This window comes from Taudactylus pleione, unplaced genomic scaffold (genome assembly GCF_031769625.1).
Source record: "Taudactylus pleione unplaced genomic scaffold, aTauple2 ptg000930l, whole genome shotgun sequence".
NCBI classification, from domain to species: domain Eukaryota; kingdom Metazoa; phylum Chordata; class Amphibia; order Anura; family Myobatrachidae; genus Taudactylus; species Taudactylus pleione.
The window spans coordinates 74,062-98,777 of record NW_028285331.1 but is presented as its reverse complement, the minus strand read 5'-3'; the positions used below and the strand labels follow the sequence as shown (position 1 = coordinate 98,777).

Below are 24,716 nucleotides of genomic sequence, written 5' to 3'. Positions count from 1 at the left end.
TGCACGTATTCTATAATCCACGCTTCCCGAAGGCTGGGCACAGAATATGGGTACAATGTATATATCAGTGTGTAATGGATCATTGTACGCCATCATCTCACAATTACGGCCTCCATAAATGTTTTCCGTACTCAGATGCAAAGTTTAGTAGATGTGATCTAGTGAAAGGACAGAATTAATGATGATATGCTAACATAAACCATCTGCAAATAGCATTGATGTCTCCAGTTCAGCTCGATTTTCCTACATTTGTTGTGAGCCACTGTATAGGAGTCTAGTACTTTATTGTATGTTCATCCAGTACAGTATCTGCATTACTTCCGTGCAGGCTTGGACTACAATGAAATATTGCAGTAAATATCCATTTTGGTATCCTTCCACAACAGAGGACATGCCAGCGACCCCCTGCGTTACTTACAGAACGAGCCAGCGACCCCTGCGTTACTTACAGGGCATGCCAGCGACCCCTGCGTTACTTACAGGACATGCCAGCGACCCCTGCGTTACTTACAGGACATGCCAGCGACCCCTGCGTTACTTACAGGACGAGCCAGCGATCCCTGCGTTACTTACAGGACGAGCCAGCGATCCCTGCGTTACTTACAGGACGAGCCAGCGATCCCTGCGTTACTTACAGGACGAGCCAGCGATCCCTGCGTTACTTACAGGACGAGCCAGCGATCCCTGCGTTACTTACAGGACGAGCCAGCGATCCCTGCGTTACTTACAGGACGAGCCAGCGACAACTGCGTTACTTACAGGACATGCCAGCGACCCCTGCGTTACTTACAGGACATGCCAGCGACCCCTGCGTTACTTACAGGACGAGCCAGCGACCCCTACCTCACTTACAGGACGAGCCAGCGACCCCTACGTTACTTACAGGACAAGCCAGCGACCCCTGCGTTACTTACAGGACATGCCAGCGACCCCTGCATTCAGGGCCGGATTAAAGTCTGTCGGGGCCACTGGGCAACATTGGGACCCCTATATACCACCGTTTCTTGTCACCCTAGGAACATTTATTTCTATGCACCTTGATGCCCCCCGTAGTAATGTTCCTCTTGCAATGTCCATTGTAGTAGTGCCCCTTATGTGTGTATAAGGAATGCTCCGGGGTGTGGGGGTATATGGTACAGTGTGTGTATAAGGAATGCTCCGGGGTGTGGGGATATCTGGTACAGTGTGTGTATAAGGAATGCTTCGGGGTGTGGGGGTATCTGGTACGGTGTGTGTATAAGGAATGCTCCGGGGTGTGGGGGTATCTGGTACGGTGTGTGTATATATGGATTGCTCCAGGGTGTGGGGGTATATGGTACGGTGTGTGTATAAGGATTGCTTTGGTATGCTGGTATCTGGTACAGTGTGTATATAAGGAATGCTCCGGGGTGTGGGGGTATATGGTACGGTGTGTGTAGAAGGATTGCTCTGGGGTGTGGGAGTATATGGTACGGTGTGTGTATAAGGATTGCTTTGGTATGCTGGTATCTGGTACAGTGTGTATAAGGATTGCTCCGGGGTGTGGGGGTATATGGTACGGTGTGTGTAGAAGGATTGCTCCGGGGTGTGGGGGTATATGGTACGGTGTGTGTAGAAGGATTGCTCTGGGGTGTGGGGGTATATGGTACGGTGTGTATAAGGATTGCTCCGGGGTGTGGGGGAATATGGTACGGTGTGTGTAGGAGGATTGCTCTGGGGTGTGTGGGTATATGGTACGGTGTGTGTATAAGGATTGCTTTGGTATGCTGGTATCTGGTACGGGGTGTGTGTAAGGATTGCTCCGGGGTGTGGGGGTATATGGTACGGTGTGTGTATAAGGATTGCTCCGGGGTGTGGGGGTATATGGTACGGTGTGTGTAGAAGGATTGCTCTGGGGTGTGGGGGTATATGGTACGGTGTGTATAAGGATTGCTCCGGGGTGTGGGGGAATATGGTACGGTGTGTGTATAAGGATTGCTTTGGTATGCTGGTATCTGGTACGGGGTGTGTGTAATGATTGCTCCGGGGTGTGGGGTTATCTGGTACGGTGTGTGTATATATGGATTGCTTCGGGGTGTGGGGTTATCTGGTACGGTGTGTGTATATATGGATTGCTCCGGGGTGTGGGAGTATATGGTACGGTGTGTGTATAAGGATTGCTTCGGGGTGTGGGGGTATCTGGTACGGTGTGTGTATAAGGATTGCTCCGGGGTGTGGGAGTATATGGTACGGTGTGTGTATAAGGATTGCTCCGGGGTGTGGGGGAATATGGTACGGTGTGTGTAGGAGGATTGCTCTGGGGTGTGTGGGTATATGGTACGGTGTGTGTATAAGGATTGCTTTGGTATGCTGATATCTGGTACGGGGTGTGTGTAAGGATTGCTCCGGGGTGTGGGGGTATATGGTACGGTGTGTGTATAAGGATTGCTTCGGGGTGTGGGGGTATATGGTACGGTGTGTGTAGAAGGATTGCTCTGGGGTGTGGGGGTATATGGTACGGTGTGTATAAGGATTGCTCCGGGGTGTGGGGGAATATGGTACGGTGTGTGTAGGAGGATTGCTCTGGGGTGTGTGGGTATATGGTACGGTGTGTGTATAAGGATTGCTTTGGTATGCTGGTATCTGGTACAGTGTGTATAAGGATTGCTCCGGGGTGTGGGGGTATATGGTACAGTGTGTGTATAAGGATTGCTCCGGGGTATGCTGGTATCTGGTACGGTGTGTGTATAAGGATTGCTCCGGGGTGTGGGGGTATATGGTACGGTGTGTGTAGAAGGATTGCTCCGGGGTATGCTGGTATCTGGTACGGTGTGTGTATAAGGATTGCTCCGGGGTGTGGGAGTATATGGTACGGTGTGTGTATAAGGATTGCTCCGGGGTGTGGGGGTATATGGTACGGTGTGTGTAGAAGGATTGCTCTGGGGTGTGGGGGTATATGGTACTGTGTGTGCATATATGGATTGCTCCGGGGTATGCTGGTATCTGGTACGGGGTGTATATAAGGAATGCTCCGGGGTGCGGGGGTATATGGTACGGTGTGTGTTGAAGGATTGCTCCGGGGTGTGGGGGTATATGGTACGGTGTGTGTATAAGAATTGCTCCGGGGTGTGGGGATATCTGGTACGGGGTGTGTGTAAGGATTGCTCCGGGGTGTGGGGGTATATGGTACGGTGTGTGTGTATATAAGGAATGCTCCGGGGTGTGGGGGTATATGGTACGGTGTGTGTTGAAGGATTGCTCCGGGGTGTGGGGGTATATGGTACGGTGTGTGTATAAGGATTGCTCCGGGGTATGCTGGTATCTGGTACGGGGAGTGTGTAAGGATTGCTCCAGGGTGTGGGGGTATCTGGTACGGGGTGTGTGTATAAGGATTGCTCCAGGGTGTGGGGGTATCTGGTACGGGGTGTGTGTATAAGGATTGCTTTGGGTGTGGGGGTATATGGTACGGGGTGTGTGTATAAGGATTGCTCCGGGGTGTGGGGGTATATGGTACGGGGTGTGTGTATAAGGATTGCTTTGGGTATGCTGGTATCTGGTACAGTGTGTATAAGGATTGCTCCGGGGTGTGGGGGTATATGGTACGGTGTGTGTAGAAGGATTGCTCCGGGGTGTGGGGGTATATGGTACGGTGTGTGTAGAAGGATTGCTCTGGGGTGTGGGGGTATATGGTACGGTGTGTATAAGGATTGCTCCGGGGTGTGGGGGAATATGGTACGGTGTGTGTAGGAGGATTGCTCTGGGGTGTGTGGGTATATGGTACGGTGTGTGTATAAGGATTGCTTTGGTATGCTGGTATCTGGTACGGGGTGTGTGTAAGGATTGCTCCGGGGTGTGGGGGTATATGGTACGGTGTGTGTATAAGGATTGCTCCGGGGTGTGGGGGTATATGGTACGGTGTGTGTAGAAGGATTGCTCTGGGGTGTGGGGGTATATGGTACGGTGTGTATAAGGATTGCTCCGGGGTGTGGGGGAATATGGTACGGTGTGTGTATAAGGATTGCTTTGGTATGCTGGTATCTGGTACGGGGTGTGTGTAATGATTGCTCCGGGGTGTGGGGTTATCTGGTACGGTGTGTGTATATATGGATTGCTTCGGGGTGTGGGGTTATCTGGTACGGTGTGTGTATATATGGATTGCTCCGGGGTGTGGGAGTATATGGTACGGTGTGTGTATAAGGATTGCTTCGGGGTGTGGGGGTATCTGGTACGGTGTGTGTATAAGGATTGCTCCGGGGTGTGGGAGTATATGGTACGGTGTGTGTATAAGGATTGCTCCGGGGTGTGGGGGAATATGGTACGGTGTGTGTAGGAGGATTGCTCTGGGGTGTGTGGGTATATGGTACGGTGTGTGTATAAGGATTGCTTTGGTATGCTGGTATCTGGTACGGGGTGTGTGTAAGGATTGCTCCGGGGTGTGGGGGTATATGGTACGGTGTGTGTATAAGGATTGCTCCGGGGTGTGGGGGTATATGGTACGGTGTGTGTAGAAGGATTGCTCTGGGGTGTGGGGGTATATGGTACGGTGTGTATAAGGATTGCTCCGGGGTGTGGGGGAATATGGTACGGTGTGTGTAGGAGGATTGCTCTGGGGTGTGTGGGTATATGGTACGGTGTGTGTATAAGGATTGCTTTGGTATGCTGGTATCTGGTACAGTGTGTATAAGGATTGCTCCGGGGTGTGGGGGTATATGGTACAGTGTGTGTATAAGGATTGCTCCGGGGTATGCTGGTATCTGGTACGGTGTGTGTATAAGGATTGCTCCGGGGTGTGGGGGTATATGGTACGGTGTGTGTAGAAGGATTGCTCCGGGGTATGCTGGTATCTGGTACGGTGTGTGTATAAGGATTGCTCCGGGGTGTGGGAGTATATGGTACGGTGTGTGTATAAGGATTGCTCCGGGGTGTGGGGGTATATGGTACGGTGTGTGTAGAAGGATTGCTCTGGGGTGTGGGGGTATATGGTACTGTGTGTGCATATATGGATTGCTCCGGGGTATGCTGGTATCTGGTACGGGGTGTATATAAGGAATGCTCCGGGGTGCGGGGGTATATGGTACGGTGTGTGTTGAAGGATTGCTCCGGGGTGTGGGGGTATATGGTACGGTGTGTGTATAAGGATTGCTCCGGGGTGTGGGGATATCTGGTACGGGGTGTGTGTAAGGATTGCTCCGGGGTGTGGGGGTATATGGTACGGTGTGTGTGTATATAAGGAATGCTCCGGGGTGTGGGGGTATATGGTACGGTGTGTGTTGAAGGATTGCTCCGGGGTGTGGGGGTATATGGTACGGTGTGTGTATAAGGATTGCTCCGGGGTATGCTGGTATCTGGTACGGGGAGTGTGTAAGGATTGCTCCAGGGTGTGGGGGTATCTGGTACGGGGTGTGTGTATAAGGATTGCTCCAGGGTGTGGGGGTATCTGGTACGGGGTGTGTGTATAAGGATTGCTTTGGGTGTGGGGGTATATGGTACGGGGTGTGTGTATAAGGATTGCTCCGGGGTGTGGGGGTATATGGTACGGGGTGTGTGTATAAGGATTGCTTTGGGTATGCTGGTATCTGGTACGGTGTGTGTATAAGGATTGCTCCAGGGTGTGGGGGTATCTGGTACGGGGTGTGTGTATAAGGATTGCTTTGGGTGTGGGGGTATATGGTACGGGGTGTGTGTATAAGGATTGCTCCGGGGTGTGGGGGTATATGGTACGGGGTGTGTGTATAAGGATTGCTCTGGTGTTCTGGCGGCCATCTGCTGCCATGTGTGGTCTGCACCAGTGGAGAGGCATACGTGTGTGCTGACCATATCAGAGCACTCATCTGCCGTAATAGCTTTATTTACTTTATCAGTCATTGGTTATTTGTCCCAAATATAACGGTTCATGTTTTCCTGGTCGCCTGCGAATGTTAGCAGTGAGTACACCTGTGCCACCAGCTAGGCGCATCGGAAAAAATGAACTGCTCTGAGCAGCACTGCACTAATATAATGACCTGGTGACCATAGTTCTTGCAGGAGGAGATCATGTAAGTTCTGAGGTAATGGAGACAGATTATCTGCAGCAGAGAGCGCTGGATCCACACGCAGCCGCGAGGTAGAGTTACCACGTACTTGTGGTTGGCTAGCATTGCAGGCATTATCGCCTGATCACAGGGACACGAGAGCCTGTGAGGGAGACTGCACGAGAGCCTGTGAGGAGACCTAATGAGAATGGCCGCCTGGCCCGTGCCATTATTAACATGGAAGCCCTTTGTCCGGGTTTTAAGAGTATAAAGCAACTAAAATTGAATTCTCAGATACAGGCAGCTTGTTACGTCCTTGGCAGGGCTCCTCAGTGCCGGTCAGTGTCACCTGAAATGCTGCAATCCTTAAAGGCCTGTCAGGGTGGTAAATAATTGCCAGGACATGCCCATGGACGGCTGTACATACAACTGTCCAACTATGGGAGTTGTCATGTTCAAAAGGGGGCAGCTATGTCATTGGGGGGCCCCACCTTGCTGTGTTCCTGCTGGTCGGTTGCTATGAACGGAGCTTCTAGTAACCCAACCAACTTGTCCTGATCTTACTATGTGTCTGATATGGCTGGACTATGGAGCCATATGTGTCATTACATCTACTTCCATGTCATTCGTTACACACATGACCTAATTCAGTCCTGGAGAGTCTGCACATGGATGTATTGTTTACTCCTTTGTGGTAATAGTTTGGCAGAGCCGTAAATCGGCCATGACATTGCTGGAGAACGCACCTGAGGTGGTGTCTTCTGCCTATTGAGAAACATCCGAGCTCAGGATGTTCGTCACATTGACCTACGTAGCTTTAATCCTATATTTCTATCCTGAGAGATCAGACAATGTATTACGAGCCTGGCAATGCTCGGCCAGCAGAGGGCGACTTTCATCACTCCCCTTCTCCGGTTAATGTTGGTGCCACCACCCTAGTCAGGAGGATGGTTGGGAGCAGTGGAAGGCACCAGGATAGCATTGTGGGAGCTCCAGTCTCCGGTCGGTGACCTTACAAAGAGAGGACGGGCCCTGCGGGGAGCCGGCTGAGTAAAGCGTAGACAGAATGACTAAGAAGCCAAGCTTGTGCCTGGAGTAAGACCCATTCATCTGGTAGGAAACAGCCGAGCGCGTCATGGTCTTGGCTCTGGTCTCCTTATTGACATTCATATATTCCTTCCCGGGGCTCAGTGCACATGAGTCACACGTTGTGCTTACATGTCTTTTACACAGATACAGCGTCTACTGACCACCTACCGCTGGATGTGGTGTCATCTGGGTTAGATTAGAGACATTCCTCCATGCCGGGCCTTCATGGTTCTCCTGGCAGGTGCTGCGATGGCAGATCTCGCCGTGTGCCAACGTAGCAGGGCTTATTTCAGTACGACTTTAGCCAATTTTACGGCTTGACCATTATGACGTAAATTGCTGGTAAACTGAGGCCTTTATTCACATTGCGACTCAGAAAGAAGAAAGGTTTTAGTCCTAATTCCTTAATCGTTTTATAATGAATGTATTATAAGATGACCAGTCTGTAGGTAGCTCAATGTACACTGGCGGTGTTAAATGAACACCGCTCTATGGATAAAAGAGATCGTTTTATTGCCTCAGGTTTGCGGAGATGGAGGGGGGGGGGGCGTCTGGTGTGCATGGTACCTGCCCGGAGAGGATGGATTGTTGGTGTGGACCATTCTTTTACTGCAGGGAAGAGGAGCGGCAGAGTTCATTTAACATCAGACATTATCCCTCTATCCTTATATGAACAGGAATTCAATGATTGTGCAATGCACTAAACCACCACTAGTGGTCAGCAGTAGATCAGTAACAAAGTAATTCTCCCATACAACACTTCCCTCATTATACCTTGCAGACGGAGATTCTGATCACCTACAGATGTGTCCACATTCATCTAGACTCTTTGCGCACTAAACAGCGCTGCTAGTCGTGCCGTGACTCTGTAGCGCAGAGCGACTTTTTAACCTTCAAAGGCGTCTTCTTCGCATAGTGATGTGCTTAGTTAGCACAAGCAGCTTCTGCTGATTAAACTGATATGCAGCATGCCTATATGGTGTGAGCGAGTGCGGGTGTATCTGCATGGGACATGCTACATTATGGTTTCACCGGCTGTAACACTGTAACGTAGCGTTTCACATGCAGATACACCCGCACTCGCTCACACCATATAGGCATGCTGCATATCAGTTTAATCAGCAGAAGCTGCTTGTGCTAACTATGCACATCACTATGCAAAGAAGACACATTTGAAAGTAAAATGTAGCTCGAAAAGACGATCTGCGCTACTGAGAAGACTCTCTGCGCTACTGAGTCACACTGAGCTCCTGCGTTGTGTGCCGCAACTTGTAGCGCATCGGTTGATGTATGAGGACACATCTGTACACTAAATGTATTGGATACTTCATAATGTCAGGGCACCGAGCCTTTGCCTGTTGCCTGGTTACACTGACCTTATGTGTACAGTAACTTGGTAACATTGTGCCTCTATACAGCTCATTCTCTCCCCCTTCCTGCTATACTATTCGATCTGCCCCATATACCATATGTGTGCGTGGGCCAGGTTTACATCTAGGCCTGGTTAGGACACACACAGTAGTGTACACTGAGCTGAGGGATGTACAGGACATGTTACTGTCCGGTCACACAGGCTGGGTCTCAGCGTCATCTGGATCTGGTTAGGACACACACAGTAGTGTACACTGAGGGATGTACAGGACATGTAACAGTCTGGTCACACACAGTAGTGTACACTAAGGGATGTACAGGACATGTAACAGTCCGGTCACACACAGTAGTGTACACTGAGGGATGTACAGGACATGTAACAGTCCGGTCACACACAGTAGTGTACACTGAGGGATGTACAGGACATGTAACAGTCCGGTCACACACAGTAGTGTACACTGAGTGATGTACAGGACATGTAACAGTCTGGTCACACACAGTAGTGTACACTGAGGGATGTACAGGACATGTAACAGTCCGGTCACACACAGTAGTGTACACTGAGGGATGTACAGGACATGTAACAGTCCGGTCACGCACAGTAGTGTACACTGAGGGATGTACAGGACATGTAACAGTCCGGTCACGCACAGTAGTGTACACTGAGGGATGTACAGGACATGTAACAGTCCGGTCACACACAGTAGTGTACACTGAGGGATGTACAGGACATGTAACAGTCCGGTCACACACAGTAGTGTACACTGAGGGATGTACAGGACATGTAACAGTCCGGTCACACACAGTAGTGTACACTGAGGGATGTACAGGACATGTAACAGTCCGGTCACACACAGTAGTGTACACTGAGGGATGTACAGGACATGTAACAGTCCGGTCACGCACAGTAGTGTACACTGAGGGATGTACAGGACATGTAACAGTCCGGTCACACACAGTAGTGTACACTGAGTGATGTACAGGACATGTAACAGTCTGGTCACACACAGTAGTGTACACTGAGGGATGTACAGGACATGTAACAGTCCGGTCACACACAGTAGTGTACACTGAGGGATGTACAGGACATGTAACAGTCCGGTCACACACAGTAGTGTACACTGAGCTCAGGGATGTATAGATTTTCTCGATCCAGTTTAATTTGTGGTAGATTCCGGGAGTATTTACCAGGCCAGATATTTTGGTTTCCCTACAGTTTTGGCCCCCAAGCCTTTGCGACCCATCTTGGCGGTCTGACTTCCAGTTCCCCTAGAGGCATCTTCCGAGGGACTTTTCCTAATAGGAAACATTAAAAGCATGGCTTTCCTTCAAATTGCAAACACATTCATCCATACAGAGAGGTACAGCGCCAGTAAGTTAGGAGGAAAGCGGGGACATTAACCTCTTCAGTCCTGGCTCGCCTACATAAATAGCGCAGCTTTGTTTCTGGGATACGTGAGCTGCTCGTCCTCCAGCGTTTTCCGCTCAGTGCATAATGCGCGCTAAACCACAGCAACCAACCAGACACTCCCTTTCATAGTCTATGTAAACAGATAACCGCCGTCTTCTCACTATAGCGTCGTCAGCTGGCTGTCATGGCAGCTCACACTCTACGCTACGGACAGAATGTGTTTTCACTTTCCCGTGTGCCATAGGTGCCTCTACGTGTTCATAGAAATGTTTCTTTCACAGCGGACACAAAATGCTTTGGAAACGTGTATTAGTAAGAGTAATATAAGATTAATATTGTTTCTGCCACTGAAGTAAAACTATCTCTTTCTGTAATGTTAGTTCAGCATCACCTAGTGGGCAAATTATTGTGAAAAATTGCAAACAAATTCACTTGATAGGGAGCAATATCTGTGACACAGAACATCTGTCATAGGGTTAAGGGTTGTCGTCAGATCCACGTGATGGTATAGTGGGGATGAGCCACTTCTCTATGGCATGGAGGAAATGGGCATTTATATCTCTTGTGTGGATGGCAGACCGATAACCGCTGTATCTGGGTGAACCTTCACCAGAGACGAGACGGACATGTGTAGCTTCAAAGCATATGGAAGAGAGTCTGGCCCGAAGAGCTTGCAATCAGCTGATGGCTAGTATTCTGAGCATTGGTGCAATGACTGTAATGGCGGTGTGTGCGTGTTTAGCAGGTGACCCCCGGACTGCATACGGTGGAGGGTTTTATCAGTCCTGGCAGAGAATTACCTTACAATACAGGTTTGAATGTGAGGACTGGGTTCAGCTTCCTGATACAGGTAAAACCGCTGGCAATGCCGGTATAAGAACGATGTAGAAAGTGTTTACCGCAGCCAGGGACAATTGGTAATCTCTGAATAGAAGCATATTAATAAATATATTGCTCATTATTTCATAGCATACTTATTGAGTAGAATAGGACCCCTTCTGGACCATTGTATCGGCTATCTGCTGCTTTCTGATGGCAGAAGACTGGAAATGCTGCACGTGCCTGATTTATATTTCACTACTAAAGTTGCTGGTTCCTAAAAATACAATAGTCACCCATCAAAACATATGTATGTTCATTAGCCATTTTCACTAATGGGGACCGGAGAAGGAAGTCACACTGCCCGATTGCCAAATATTACTATCCGATCCGAGAGCCACATAAGTAGCCAAACCGGATACTGACCCTGATTTCTGACACTCCGGCCGGACAGTTGTATCTTTTCCGTGCTGTCATGGACCTTTCTGTGCCCTAATGACAGTCCTAGCTGCTGCGGGCACGTCAGGTGTACCCTAACACGGGCTGCAGGGTCCCCGTAGAGCTGGAACGCTGGCCACACCGCGGCAGGCTTCAGTCGCCTTCATGCACCGCGGGAGGGGGTCGGTGCGATTCCTGGCTGTGCGGTTAGACATGCGGGGATCGGCGAACCGTGGCCTGTGTTTTTGTTTGTCCAGAATAAATGAAGAGCTGATTACAGGGCAGCGTTCCCGCTTTTAAACAGAAGAGGATGAATGGAAAACAGACTTGGAAAAGTTCCGTTGAGACGTTTGGAGACATTAATACTTTGGCAGCGCAAGAATCGGAGCTCATGTTTGATGCAGCTTCTGTTCCTAATTATCAGGACAGATATAGAGCACCACAGGGCAAAGACTTGGTTCAGTTTGGGTGCATAAGGGGAAGGAAACGTTACATTGCGGTCTAATAATGTGGCCGATATGTGTTCATGTGAGACCGGGAAAGCTCAGGCGTTACTGTTGTAGATTGGATGACGTAGGTCCCCGGTGTGTGATAACTGCGTGGCGCTCAGGTATCGGTGGTTATCGCTGAAGTGGGAATGAGGTCTGTACTTGGGCAGGAGCGTAATTGGGGGACTTACAGGGCGTGTAGTAAGAGGGTACGCATGGACACCTGAGGAGACCTGAGAGGAGGGGTCATGCTGGTGACTACAGGAAGATGACTCCTATCTGGTTGTTTTCGGCATATGAAGTTGCAGAACTGTAGTGTAATATCGTAAACTATAATCCACCAACATAAGCTGTGAACACATGAGAGATAAGATTACACTGGCCTTTCCTGTTACCTGCATGGCGTAGGCATCTTACCATTGTTACCTGTCTACAATGGTGAAAATAATACCTATGAGAAAATGAAGGTGGATCTTCACAATCCTTTTATTGGGGAGACAGACCGTTCCTAGAAGAATATTCCAGGTTACGCTATATGTAATAGTCCTCGGACTGGTACAGACGTGAAATGTCGCGTGCAGACGCTCCCTACGCCCTGTGTGGGTTTTTTATTCCAGGCGTTCACATTTACCGCCCGGTACAGAGTTCTGTCGCTGGTGTGTGTGACATACAGTTGTATAAACGCACAGAGCACTTTATAGAGAGTAAGATTATGGACAGCATCCATGTGGATGGATAAATCGCGCGTGCCGCTCGCTTCTCATAATGCCGTGCGTTACTTTCTTCTTCTCCGCCTCTCGATTCTGGTCTCGCCTTGGGGCCACCCTGCGGGCCTCCAGCTGCTGTAGCACCCCCAGAGCTCAGCATGCCCTGCTAGGGGTTGCGGCTTTGGTGTCTAAAAACGCAGCCAACAAGCAGCTAGCTTTTGTAGAACTATAAATACCAGCATGCCATGCAAGTAATGGTGTTTTTGGAGTGATTTAAGAAATTACAAAAAACTGTGACTGTTGGGGAGTAGCTGAGGCTGCTGATATGTGTTCTGCCAGCTGTGCCGGGGCTGGGTGTTGGCAAATCTGTGAGGGGGGAGGCGTCTGTAATGTTCCATCTCCGGGAGGTCCCAGGGCCATAGGCGCACGAAGAGGGCATTACACAAAATTTATGTAAGAGCGGCCAGGCGAATTCTAGGCAACATTTGTGTAATGATTGACTTACCCAGAATGCCGAGTTGCTGGGTGTTGTGGGTGCCCACACCTTGTTCCTGTATGGCTCTACGCGCAGGATCGCAGTTGCTTGGTTACAGTCGCCAAAACTGCACCGATATATTTTTGTTTTATCTATGTTTGTTTTAGGCCTCTGCCATTTAGTCGGGCATTTCATGCGTCCAGGATGAATTGACGCCACTCGCCTTTTCTCCATTAATGCATAGGACAAAGCGCTGATACTTTAGATAACTCTCGCCGGTGGTACCCTGCTACTAGAACTTGTTATCTGTGTGCAGTCCAGCAGGGGGGGCTGGCGGGCCAGGTTGGGACAGCCACCTCGTACCAGCTAATGGGAGCGTTAGACAAATGACTGCCCTGAATGAGGGTTACAGGCCAAGCCATTTGTATCCATAAAAAGGAGCTTTAAGCTCACAAGTGACAGATTACCAGTTAGAGAAGACTGATCAGTAGCTGCTTATACCTGGTGCTACGGCTGCAGGGCTTGTCACGGCTAAGTAAAGTGAAAGTGCAGACAGTCAGTGGGGTCAGGGCCCCCCGGGTTACTCTACGCTTCCCCCCTGGGAGTCTCCAGTCTTATTAATTAACATTGATTCTTTTATTTGTAATACTTTAAGAACGATCCCTGTAGACTCCTGCGTTCCCCAATCTGTATTATAGGGAGGCCACAGTAGAGCGATGCTGCGCTGATGTGACAACTTTGCATGCTTAGTGATGAATGCACGATGTGTTTTACGCCAAGTCCTCGCAGTACCGCCCCCCTCCACGGGGACGCGCAGCTGGCGGCAGATTGCGCTAAACCTGGTTTCTTTGGCTCCAGCGAATGAATCTGCTCCATGAGTCGAGCATACACGATAAGCGGTAGAACGGTGGTTTGTGCGGTTTGTTACTTCCCATCAGTCCGCAGCCCTCGGCCGGCGAGCGCAGCGTGTCGCACACAGACATTACGCTGAGCGGTTTGTACTGTTGTATGCGTGTTACCTGACGGCTGGCATTATCACATGTTCTCTACAGTATAAAGTTATGCCCAAGTGGTCCAAAATATCCAAAGCTCGGGGAACTACAGATATGTCCTTGTACATCTAGCCTCCATGCGCGTTAAACAGCCCTTCTAGTCGCGCCATGCCGTTGCGTGACTCTGTAGCGCCGAGCGTCTTTTCGTGCAACGTTTTACCTTGAAATGCGTCTTATTGTCAGTGGCTGTGACACTGTAACCTAGCGTTTCGCATGCAGTCACCCACCGAACATAGGCATGCCACACAGCATTTTACTTAGCAGAAGCTGCCTGTGCTACGAAGGTAAAAAGGTTGCACGAAAAGACGCTCAGCGCTACTGAGTCACGCGGAGCTCCCACGTTATTTGTAGTGCATGGAGGATGGATGGATGTGGACACATCTGTAAATACCAAATGTTGTAAAACCTGTATTTAATCTGCAAAATGTGAGTTTATACATGGTGGAATAGGAAAACCTGTAGCAATGCCATAACCGCGCTGTGTCTGGTCTCAGGATAACCTTGTTTCACGCAGGGTATTGGTTTTGTGGAAGGGAGAGAGAGGTATAGTATCAGTGCTATAGAGTGTTTGCTGGAACGCACAGATATCTGGTCACTTAGCGGACCTCCGGAAAGTACGGTCTGTTTCCCGTGTGATCTCCCCCCCTGCTTACACTGTGTGTATATATACAGTCAGGTGCATAAATATTGGGACATTGACAGAATTTTCAGATTTTGGAATCTATTCACCACCACAATGGCTTTGAAATGAAACAAACAAGATGTGCTTTACCTGCAGACTTTCAGATTTAATTTGAGGGTAATTACATCCAAATCAGGTGAACGGTGTAGGAATTAAAACGGTTTCTATATGTGCCTCCCACTTTATAAGGGGCCAAAAGTAATGGGACAAACTAAACAATCCTAAATCTAACTTTCACTTTTTAATACTTTGTTGCAAATCCTTTGCAGGCAATTACAGCCTGAAGTCTGGAATGCATAGACATCACCAGACGCTGGGTTTCATCCCTGGTGATGCTCTGCCAGGCCTCTACTGCAAATGTCTTCAGTTCCTGCTTGTTCTTGGGGCATTTTCCCTCCAGTTTTGTCTTCATCAAGTGAAATGCATGCTCAATCGGATTCAGGTCAGGGGATTGACTTGGCCATTGCATAACATTCCACTTTTTAGCCTTTAAAACTCTTTGGTTGCTTTTGCAGTATGCTTCGGGTCATTGTCCATCTGCACTGTGAAGCGCCGTCCAATGAGTTCTGAAGCATTTGACTGAATATGAGTATATAATATTGCCCGAAACACTTCAGAATTCATTCTGCTGCTTTTGTCAGCAGTCACATCATCAATAAATACAAGGGAACCAGTTCCATTGGCAGCCATACATGCCCACGCCATGACACTACCACCACCATTCTTCACTGATGAGGTGGTATGTTTTGGATCATGAGCAGTTCCTTTCCTTCTCCATACTCTTCTCTTTCCATCACTCTGGTACAAGTTGATCTTTGTCTCATCTGTCCAATAGGATGTTGTTCCAGAACTGTAATGGCTTTTTTAGATGTTGTTTGGCAAACTCTAATCTGGTCTTCCTATTTTTGAGGCTCACCAATGGTTTACATCTTGTGGTGAACCCTTTATATTCACTTTTGTGAAGTCTTCTCTTGATTGTTGACTTTGACACATATACATCTACCTCCTGGAGAGTGTTCTTGATTTGGCCAACTGTTGTGAAGGGGTTTTTCTTCACCAGGGAAATTATTCTTCTGTCATCCACCACAGTTGTTTTCCATGGTCTTCCGGGTCTTTTGGTGTTGCTGAGCTCTCCGATGCGTTCTTTCTTTTTAAGAATGTTCCAAACAGTTGATTTGGCCACACCTAATGTTTTGCTATCTCTCTGATGGGTTGGTTTAGATTTTTCAGCCTAATGATGGCTTGCTTCACTGATAGTGACAGCTCTTTGGATCTCATATTGAGAGTCGACCGCAACTGATTCCAAATGCAAATGTCATACCTAGAATCAACTCCAGACCTTTTACCTGCTTAATTGATAATGAAATAACGAGGGAATAGCCCACACCTGTCCATGAAATAGCTTTTGAGTTGATAGTCCCATTACTTTTGGCACATATAGAAACCGTTGTAATTCCTACACCGTTCACCTGATTTGGATGTAACTACCCTCAAATTAAATCTGAAAGTCTGCAGGTAAAGCACATCTTGTTTGTTTCATTTCAAAGCCATTGTGGTAGTGAATAGAGGCCAAAATATGAACATTCTGTCAATGTCCCAATATTTATGCACCTGACTGTGTATATGTGTGTATATATATATATATAACAATCAGCAGCGAGACACAGTACAGATATACAGCCGTCTGCATGCATCCATGTGGTGATTGCTCATACAACACACTAGTGATGTTAGTACATGTGTATACCATAAATAGTATATGTAAGATCCGTGGCTTCCAATATATAGGCCCAAATGTAGGCTCCTGTTAGCTGGTTCCGGCACAATTCCGCAGATATAGATGTTAGATTTAAAGTGGCCATCCGTTTTAATAATAATCGGGGGCTCCGGATTTACCCTGTAGTCGGGGGCTCCGGATTTACCCTGTAGTCGGGGGCTCCGGATTTACCCTGTAGTCGGGGGCTCCGGATTTACCCTGTAGTCGGGGGCTCCGGATTTACCCTGTAGTCGGGGGCTCCGGATTTACCCTGTAGTCGGGGGCTCCGGATTTACCCTGTAGTCGGGGGCTCCGGATTTACCCTGTAGTCGGGGGCTCCGGATTTACCCTGTAGTCGGGGGCTCCGGATTTACCCTGTAGTCGGGGGCTCCGGATTTACCCTGTAGTCGGGGGCTCCGGATTTACCCTGTAGTCGGGGGCTCCGGATTTACCCTGTAGTCGGGGGCTCCGGATTTACCCTGTAGTCGGGGGCTCCGGATTTACCCTGTAGTCGGGGGCTCCGGATTTACCCTGTAGTCGGGGGCTCCGGATTTACCCTGTAGTCGGGGGCTCCGGATTTACCCGGGAGTCGGGGGCTCCGGATTTACCCGGGAGTCGGGGGCTCCGGATTTACCCGGGAGTCGGGGGCTCCGGATTTACCCGGGAGTCGGGGGCTCCGGATTTACCCGGGAGTCGGGGGCTCCGGATTTACCCGGGAGTCGGGGGCTCCGGATTTACCCGGGAGTCGGGGGCTCCGGATTTACCCGGGAGTCGGGGGCTCCGGATTTACCCGGGAGTCGGGGGCTCCGGATTTACCCGGGAGTCGGGGGCTCCGGATTTACCCGGGAGTCGGGGGCTCCGGATTTACCCGGGAGTCGGGGGCTCCGGATTTACCCGGGAGTCGGGGGCTCCGGATTTACCCGGGAGTCGGGGGCTCCGGATTTACCCGGGAGTCGGGGGCTCCGGATTTACCCGGGAGTCGGGGGCTCCGGATTTACCCGGGAGTCGGGGGCTCCGGATTTACCCGGGAGTCGGGGGCTCCGGATTTACCCGGGAGTCGGGGGCTCCGGATTTACCCTGTAGTCGGTAAGTTCTGTGTGTCCAGGGTTGATTATACGGCGCTGCCCTCTGGTAGAGAATGGGTTAATACCGGCCTGCATGGCTGCGGTGTCCGGGTGTGACTCTGGATCTGGTGTATGTAAGCACTTAGAGTATTTTCTCTTTATCTCACTAGCATTCAGCTTTCATGAGATCAGTAAAACAGGAGGGAGCCGTTTCCAGGCCGTGTCTGGCTGTCCCTGTAGCCACCTTTGATCTTGCCATGTTCTCTCTCCCGTGGAGGATTGCAGCCCCTGCTCTGGTCCTTTTCTCCTGTAATTGTTCTCAGCCAGCACTCTCTTACAGGGCCTGTCAGGGGCTTCACCCGCCACGTTTGCCCTTTGTTCAGGTTAAGCGGTTTCTTGGCATGTGCCCGTGGGGAGGGGTGCAGCACTTACACTCCACCCAGTCCTAAAACTAGACTCAGTATTACACCTGCCTGTCTGCTGTTACAGACACCTCCATTTCCCGCTGACCCAAACCTGGGTACATGTGTCTGAGTACAGGCAGGGCCCCGCTTCAGTGTCTGGTTACCCCGGCGTCCAGCCCGTCTACCAATACCTGTGACAGACAGACAGACTGTGCTTCTCTTGTGGCTGCTGAAATGGACAAATACCTCCAGGTGCGATCAGCAGACTTGTGTGCCCTGCCATGGTCCGCTGCTCTGTCATGTGCCCGCTGCTGTGTGGTGAGGCAATTCTCCAGTATGGCAGCAGGTGTATAAGACACTCCATACTGTAATACCGCCTTGTGTGCCCGTCTCGTGTATTCTCTGCGCTCCCATTGTCCGGCGCTGCAAAGCATTAACATTGTTATGGGGTGTGGGCAGTGGGTGCATCTGTAGGCGGAAGCCCGTGCTACCCATTGGTTGGTTTTTACCAGTCCCAATGCCAAGCAACCTCTTATGTGGCCTTATGTACGCCTTTCCCTCTGTACCCCCCTCTTACCATGATATGCGCTCAGTGCGCTGATTATTGTTGATGAATGGACGCACTCGTTTCCTTCCTGCGAATGTAATGCACAGCGTGTATCATACAGAGGGGTCCTGCGAGAGTAGGCGGATAGTCCCGGCCGTGCAGCTATAGCATGTATCATACAGAGGGGTCCTGCGAGAGTAGGCGGATAGTCCCAGCCGTGCAGCTATAGCATGTATCATACAGAGGGGTCCTGCGAGAGTAGGCGGATAGTCCCGGCCATGCACCTATAGCATGTATCATACAGAGGGGTCCTGCGAGAGTAGGCGGATAGTCCCGGCCGTGCGCCTATAGCATGTATCATACAGAGGGGTCCTGCGAGAGTAGGCGGATAGTCCCGGCCGTGCAGCTATAGCATGTATCATACAGAGGGGTCCTGCGAGAGTAGGCGGATAGTCCCGGCCGTGCAGCTATAGCATGTATAATACAGAGGGGTCCTGCGAGAGTAGGCGGATAGTCCCGGCCGTGCCCCTATAGCATGTATCATACAGAGGGGTCCTGCGAGAGTAGGCAGATAGTCCCGGCCGTGCGCCTATAGCGTGTATCATACAGAGGGGTCCTGCGAGAGTAGGCAGATAGTCCCGGCCGTGCGCCTATAGCATGTATCATACAGAGGATTCCTGCGAGAGTAGGCAGATAGTCCCGGCCATGCACCTATAGCATGTATCATACAGAGGGGTCCTGCGAGAGTAGGCAGATAGTCCCGGCCGTGCGCCTATAGCGTGTATCATACAGAGGGGTCCTGCGAGAGTAGGCAGATAGTCCCAGCCGTGCACCTATAGCATGTATCATACAGAGGTGTCCTGCGAGAGTAGGCAGATAGTCCCGGCCGTGCCCCTATAGCATGTATCATACAGAGGATTCCTGCGAGAGTAGGCAGATAGTCCCGGCCATGCACCTATAGCGTGTATCATACAGAGGGGTCCTGCGAGAGTAGGCGGATAGTCCCGGCTGTGCCCCTATAGTATGAATTGGTTCTGCACCTCCAGCACACACCCGCGCTGAGACCTGTGTTACTTTTTGTAGGCTCATCAGCAGAGAAGCTTGGACAACATCCTGCAAACCAAGACGGGTATTGGGAAGAGATGCAAGAAGGACATGTGTCCAAGCCCGGAGGTGAACGGGACAAGCCCCATGTCTGAGCAGGACTCTGGGATCCTCGATGTTGAAGATGAGGAGGAGGAGGAGGAGGAGGAGGTACAGTAATTTGTTTTCACATACAGAGACGGGGATGTGAGGGTTACAGAGCATGGAGACCTGGTGTGTGAGCGGCTAGCCTGCCAGGTGCATGGGATAGCCTGCCAGGTGTGTGAGCGGCTAGCCTGCCAGGTGTGTGGGATAGCCTGCCAGGTGTGTGAGCGGCTAGCCTGCCAGGTGCGTGGGATAGCCTGCCAGGTGTGTGAGCGCATAGCCTGCCAGGTGTGTGAGCGGCTAGCCTGCCAGGTGCGTGGGATAGCCTGCCAGGTGCGTGGGATAGAGGGACCGACTGGACTGTGCAAAGAACTAATGATGTTTCCTTCTCTCTTACAGGCTCCGGGGACACAGGACTTAGTAGACTACTCACCGGTGTACCGCTGCCTGCACATCTACACAGTGCTGGTGAGTCCACTGGTTGCTGTATAATGGAGGGTTCTCTTTCTAAGCTGTGTCATTACATAATAATGCAATAATATTCCACATACAGGTCACAGCTCTTATGTACGGAGAGCTCTATGCTCATTAGCTAATGGTATGATCCCTGTGATATCACAGTTATACCATGCTAGCTCTGAGCTAGATACACATAGTAAGTGATGCAGCCAGACTAGGCACAGCTGTGTGATAATAATGTCACAGGTGAGAGCCAGGTACCGCAATGCATGATGGTACGTGTAGTTCTCTGCCTCAGTCATGTGACTGCAGGCTGTACTACCACCTCCATCACTGCAGTGGGTAAATATAGAGAGTCACAAAACTTAGTGGGATTCATAAAGCTGAATACATCAGGGAGCTTCTGTGTTCACAGCAATATAAGAAATATACAAACACACTACGTGGGAATATGTTGGCTTTATTACGGATAAAATCCCATTTAGCGGCTGTGATCAAACTTGTACTATTAAAATCTTGGAACGACTTCAGGATACATTTAATTTACAGTCACACACTGGGTACCAGCGTCTCAGTGTAAGGCGGTTCTACAGCGTGTTTCCAGCCCCGGCTGTGCCGTCCGTCCGGTAACACTGCGCCAGGAGCCGCTCATACACTTTGATGAATTGTCTATCTCAGGCTGTCTAACGTCGTGTCAGTGTCCTGTCTGTGTACAGCGCCATGTGCAGAGCCCACTCAGTGTGTTTCCCTACTCCACAGTACGACATTCAGTCCTTGCCCAGACTTAGGGGGTCATTCAGACCCACTCGCGAGCAGCAGTACGCTCGCAAGTGGGTCGATGTTCCCCACTGCGCATGCGCACGACGGAGGGAGCTCCGTCGTGCGCATGCGCGAGACCCGGGGAGCGACGGGCTTTCCATCGCTCCGGGTCTCGCACCAAAAGGGGCGTCCTGTCGATGTTGGTTGATAGCACGCCCCCTTTGGTGGGCGTGGCGGCCAGACGGAGGCGTTCCCATGGGAACGCCTACCGTCTGGGTCCGGCCCCACTGACATCACTAGTGATGTCAGTGGGAGTGATTTTGGCTCTGATAGAGCCAAAATCACTCCAGGGCTTGTGGCAGGGAGACCCTATTGTAGGGTCTCCGTCTCAAGTCCGATAGTCGCGATGGTCAAGACCATCGCGACCATCTTTTTGGCCGCTCGCATATGCTGTGGGTGGTCACCCACAGCTATGCGAGCGGCCAGGAGGCCGCTCCATTTTCATGGAGGAGGGCCCTGATTCAGAGCGAGCGCTCTGGTCAGAGCGTCCGGCTCTGAATCAGGACCTTAATCCCAGCGTTGCTGATAACACGGAGAAATTATTGGTTGGCTATTAATGTAATCCTGAAACCCTGCAGGCCCTGGGGTCGGGTGATCTTATCTAATGTCCATTACAGATATTTACCATTCATTGTGTATAACCTGCTTGTGTCTCTGCTGGGGCAATGTGAGCAGGTAGCCCTCTATACGGGTGACACTAACGCATCCAGGGGAATCAGTGATCCAGCAGATGGGTACCTGGAGCGTTCCCTGTAATAGCGCTGTCCTTTATTAGTGATCGGGGATTTCACACAGTGACAGGAATCCCGGGTGACGCAGCCCAGCCATAGGCAAACGCAGTTGTGCCCCATATTCGATGCTCCTTGTAGTTGTGCCCCTTAAGCTGTGCCCCCTAAAGCAATGCCCCCAGCCCAGCACTTACCTGACCATGCTGGCTTCTGCTGCCTTTGCCTGTGACTGGATGTCTTTAGATCCAGCGGGCGCGCAGGGCAGGCGCCTCACATTGCGGGTGATGTCGTGACGTCACCCGCGCAATGCACCACTGGGAGCGCTGGCCTCTGAAGCGATCAGGGGCTTCTATAGTCTCTGATTGCTTCAGGGACCAGCGTTTCCAGTTCCAGTGGGGGGAGCCGCATCTTAAAAGCAAAAGGAACCCCAGGTGGGCCGCCCCTGAGATGAGCTTTATATGCACTTGGTACGGGTGAACTTTTTTTTTTTGGCTACTTATGCACAAAGGTGGATCTATTTGTGTTATTGTGCTAGGAGGCATTTTTCTAACGATAGAGAGAGAGATAGTGAGAGAGATAGTATCTGGTTGGTTTTATTTGTTTTTTTCCTCCCAATGAAGTATTTCTTTATGTATTATATAGATGTATATTAGCAGCCCTGGCTGGTGCTGTTGGGGGTGATCTGCTTCCGTCCTGTTCTGTGTGTGAGCGGCAGGTAACCGGGTGAGCTTAGCATTAGATCCTAGAAAGCTGGTTCCTGTGCGCTCTTACTGGTAAAGCCATGGAGAAAAGCTGCTGCTAGAAGTGATATCTGCAATCCCTCCGATGAGACGCCAAACTCTTCACCTGTAAGAGCAGTGGAGATGCACAGTGAGGACTTGTCTGGTGAGCATTAGGATGTCACCGAGACGAGAAGCCGAGCTTGTTTTCTCTGCCGGGATCAGAGAGCGGACACTGGGACGTGTCGCTACCCGCCTGTGTTTGGGCTGCTAATGCGGCCTCATGCTTGCGCTGGGGGTTGTGATGCTTCTACCTCCTTTGTCCGCCTGTCTATCAGGAGCCAGGGAAGGGGTCTCTGCGAGGTTACCTGCAGCCTGGGCAGGTGTCTGCTCATCTGGCCTGGGTGACAAAATGCCTGGTTACTCCGCCATCAGACGTTGTTTTGTCTGCGTGTCAGCAGCAGTTCATGTCCCGTAGAAGACCCCCGTCCCCCCCCTCCCCCTCCTGGCCCTGTGTGCCTTGTTGTGCAGCAGTCAGGGCTCCTGTAATAACAGTAACTCACAGTATCCCCCTCCCACATAATCATCCAGTGTACTCTGCTAATGTGACTATTAGTGCTGCTGGGAAAGTCCACACAGATAAATATTATTTTTACACCCGTATGCCGGTTACATTCCCTCGCACCTGTGTTTTGTAACCATTCGTTTTGCTTGTGAAACACAGACGGACCCACATGTGCCTTCACTCAAATTGCTCCAGATAGCCCCGTTTGCTGCGTCATTGACTTTGCGCTAAGCGGCCACAGAGACTTTTACTTAAAACGACGGGGGCGGATGGGACGGGGGCGGGGACGGATGGGACTGGGGCAGGGACTGTGAGAGAGGTGGTGTATGCAGGGGAGGGATTGAATGTTGAGCTGGCTACGGTTACTGTCCTCATCGGCCACCCGCAAAGGATGCGGTTTTGTTCCAATTACCTGCAGCTGTACATCTCCCAGTGCAGATGTGTGTGTATATACAGTAGGCGCGCAGCCTCTCTTCTGGGCGTGTGCAGAACAGTTTGAGGGTCCCCTGGCAGTGCAGGCCCAGTGCTGTGTGATATTGGGCTGGGTTGTGCACCCCCAGAGACCCCTTGTTCTTGCTGACTATGTAATGAGATGTCTTTAGCGTAGCCCGTAGCGGAGGTTCCCCAATAAGCAATGTCTGGAGTTTTTCTGTCCTTTTAGTTTTTATCATACGGGGGATTTTTATTTGTTTATTTTGCCTCTGCAATTCCCCCGATTTGTCTTGTTGTAGCTTGTACCCCTCCGCCTGCAGGAGATGCCCCACGTCTGCCTCCATTTATTCTGTGTAACATATGGCTAGCAGAGCCGTCCTGTACATAACTCCCCCCATGTCGCTGTACAATGGCATGGTCTAACAGGACTGGGTGCAGCCGGATACATTCAGCTTACTGACATTTATAATGTGGCAGATTAGCAGCGGCTCTGTGCAGACAGAATGACACTGCTGCTTATAGCATGTTACCGGTGACTGCTGTATAATTGTAATCCTGAGGCTACAGGCGCAGTTACACTTACACTGGCTACACCGTTAAATTGCGTTAAGCAGCATTTTAACTTGGTTTGCATGGTGCCACCGACATACTCCTGCCGACATCACGATTGTCGATCAAGTATTGCGGTTCAGCCATGCCGGTGGAGCTGCATTGTTACTGTGAATAACACCTGCGTGCCGTAATGGGGCGCGGTCCCTTACGTGGTATTTATCAGAGCAGACAGCGGTGTAATGGCGCAGTCTGTGTACACGACCCTTCCTCCTGCAGTTCAGGAGATCGTACAAGGATCAGGAGGTCAGTCACCCGCAGTTGCCCTAAGCCAGCTGTGGTGCCAGCGACCGGCAGTAAGGCTTCAGGAAAATGGTGTCATCGCAGAGGTGACAGACAGGGCTGTGCGGCCAAGCATGAGACTGGCGTTTAATCAACAACCCAGTCCTACGTCCATTCTAAGGGGTATGTGCCTTTGCTTGGAATGTGCTTATTGTGACTCGTTCCTCCTTTTGTTGCTTGAGCTTCCGAGTGCCTCCCTTTGTTCTGCTGTAAGTTTGGGATGTGAAAGTCCAGTCACAGACTCTGACAGCAGAATGACCCAGGGGCTGCGGCTTGGTCCCCTGCTCGGGCCTACTTGTGACCTGCTGATAAGGCCGCCGCTGAGCGATGGGCCGAATCCTGTTTGCCAGCTAAAGGAAGCGGCGTCCTTTGTTTTCTGGGAGGAAGCGTTTGGGGGCACGAGCACTGTACTGAGGCCTCGTAAATACATCTAATAATAATAATAATTATCAGAGCGGCTGCTTCCGAGTAGGGACATGTGAACTTTCGGCCTGTGGATAAAAAGCCCCTTTTAGCATAAACATTACAGTATTTATTTATTCTTGTTTTTGTGAAAACCGACCTTGTAGTCACCTCCGTTCTCTTCTCCCTCCCTCTCCTATCTGGCCGGCTTATCAGCGGGGCAGGAGTTCATATATTGTAA

At 50.5% G+C, this 24,716-nt stretch overlaps 1 protein-coding gene across 1 annotated transcript in view; it reads left to right on the top strand.

Moving 5' to 3' along the window:
• EXOC6B (exocyst complex component 6B) overlaps positions 1–24,716 on the top strand; it is a 161,602-nt gene that overhangs the window by 100,282 nt on the left and 36,604 nt on the right. The window contains exons 7-8 of the mRNA XM_088459743.1: positions 19,356–19,526; positions 19,860–19,928. Coding sequence (XP_088315869.1) covers positions 19,356–19,526; positions 19,860–19,928 — 240 coding nt within the window. The remainder of the gene's footprint in view (positions 1–19,355; positions 19,527–19,859; positions 19,929–24,716) is intronic.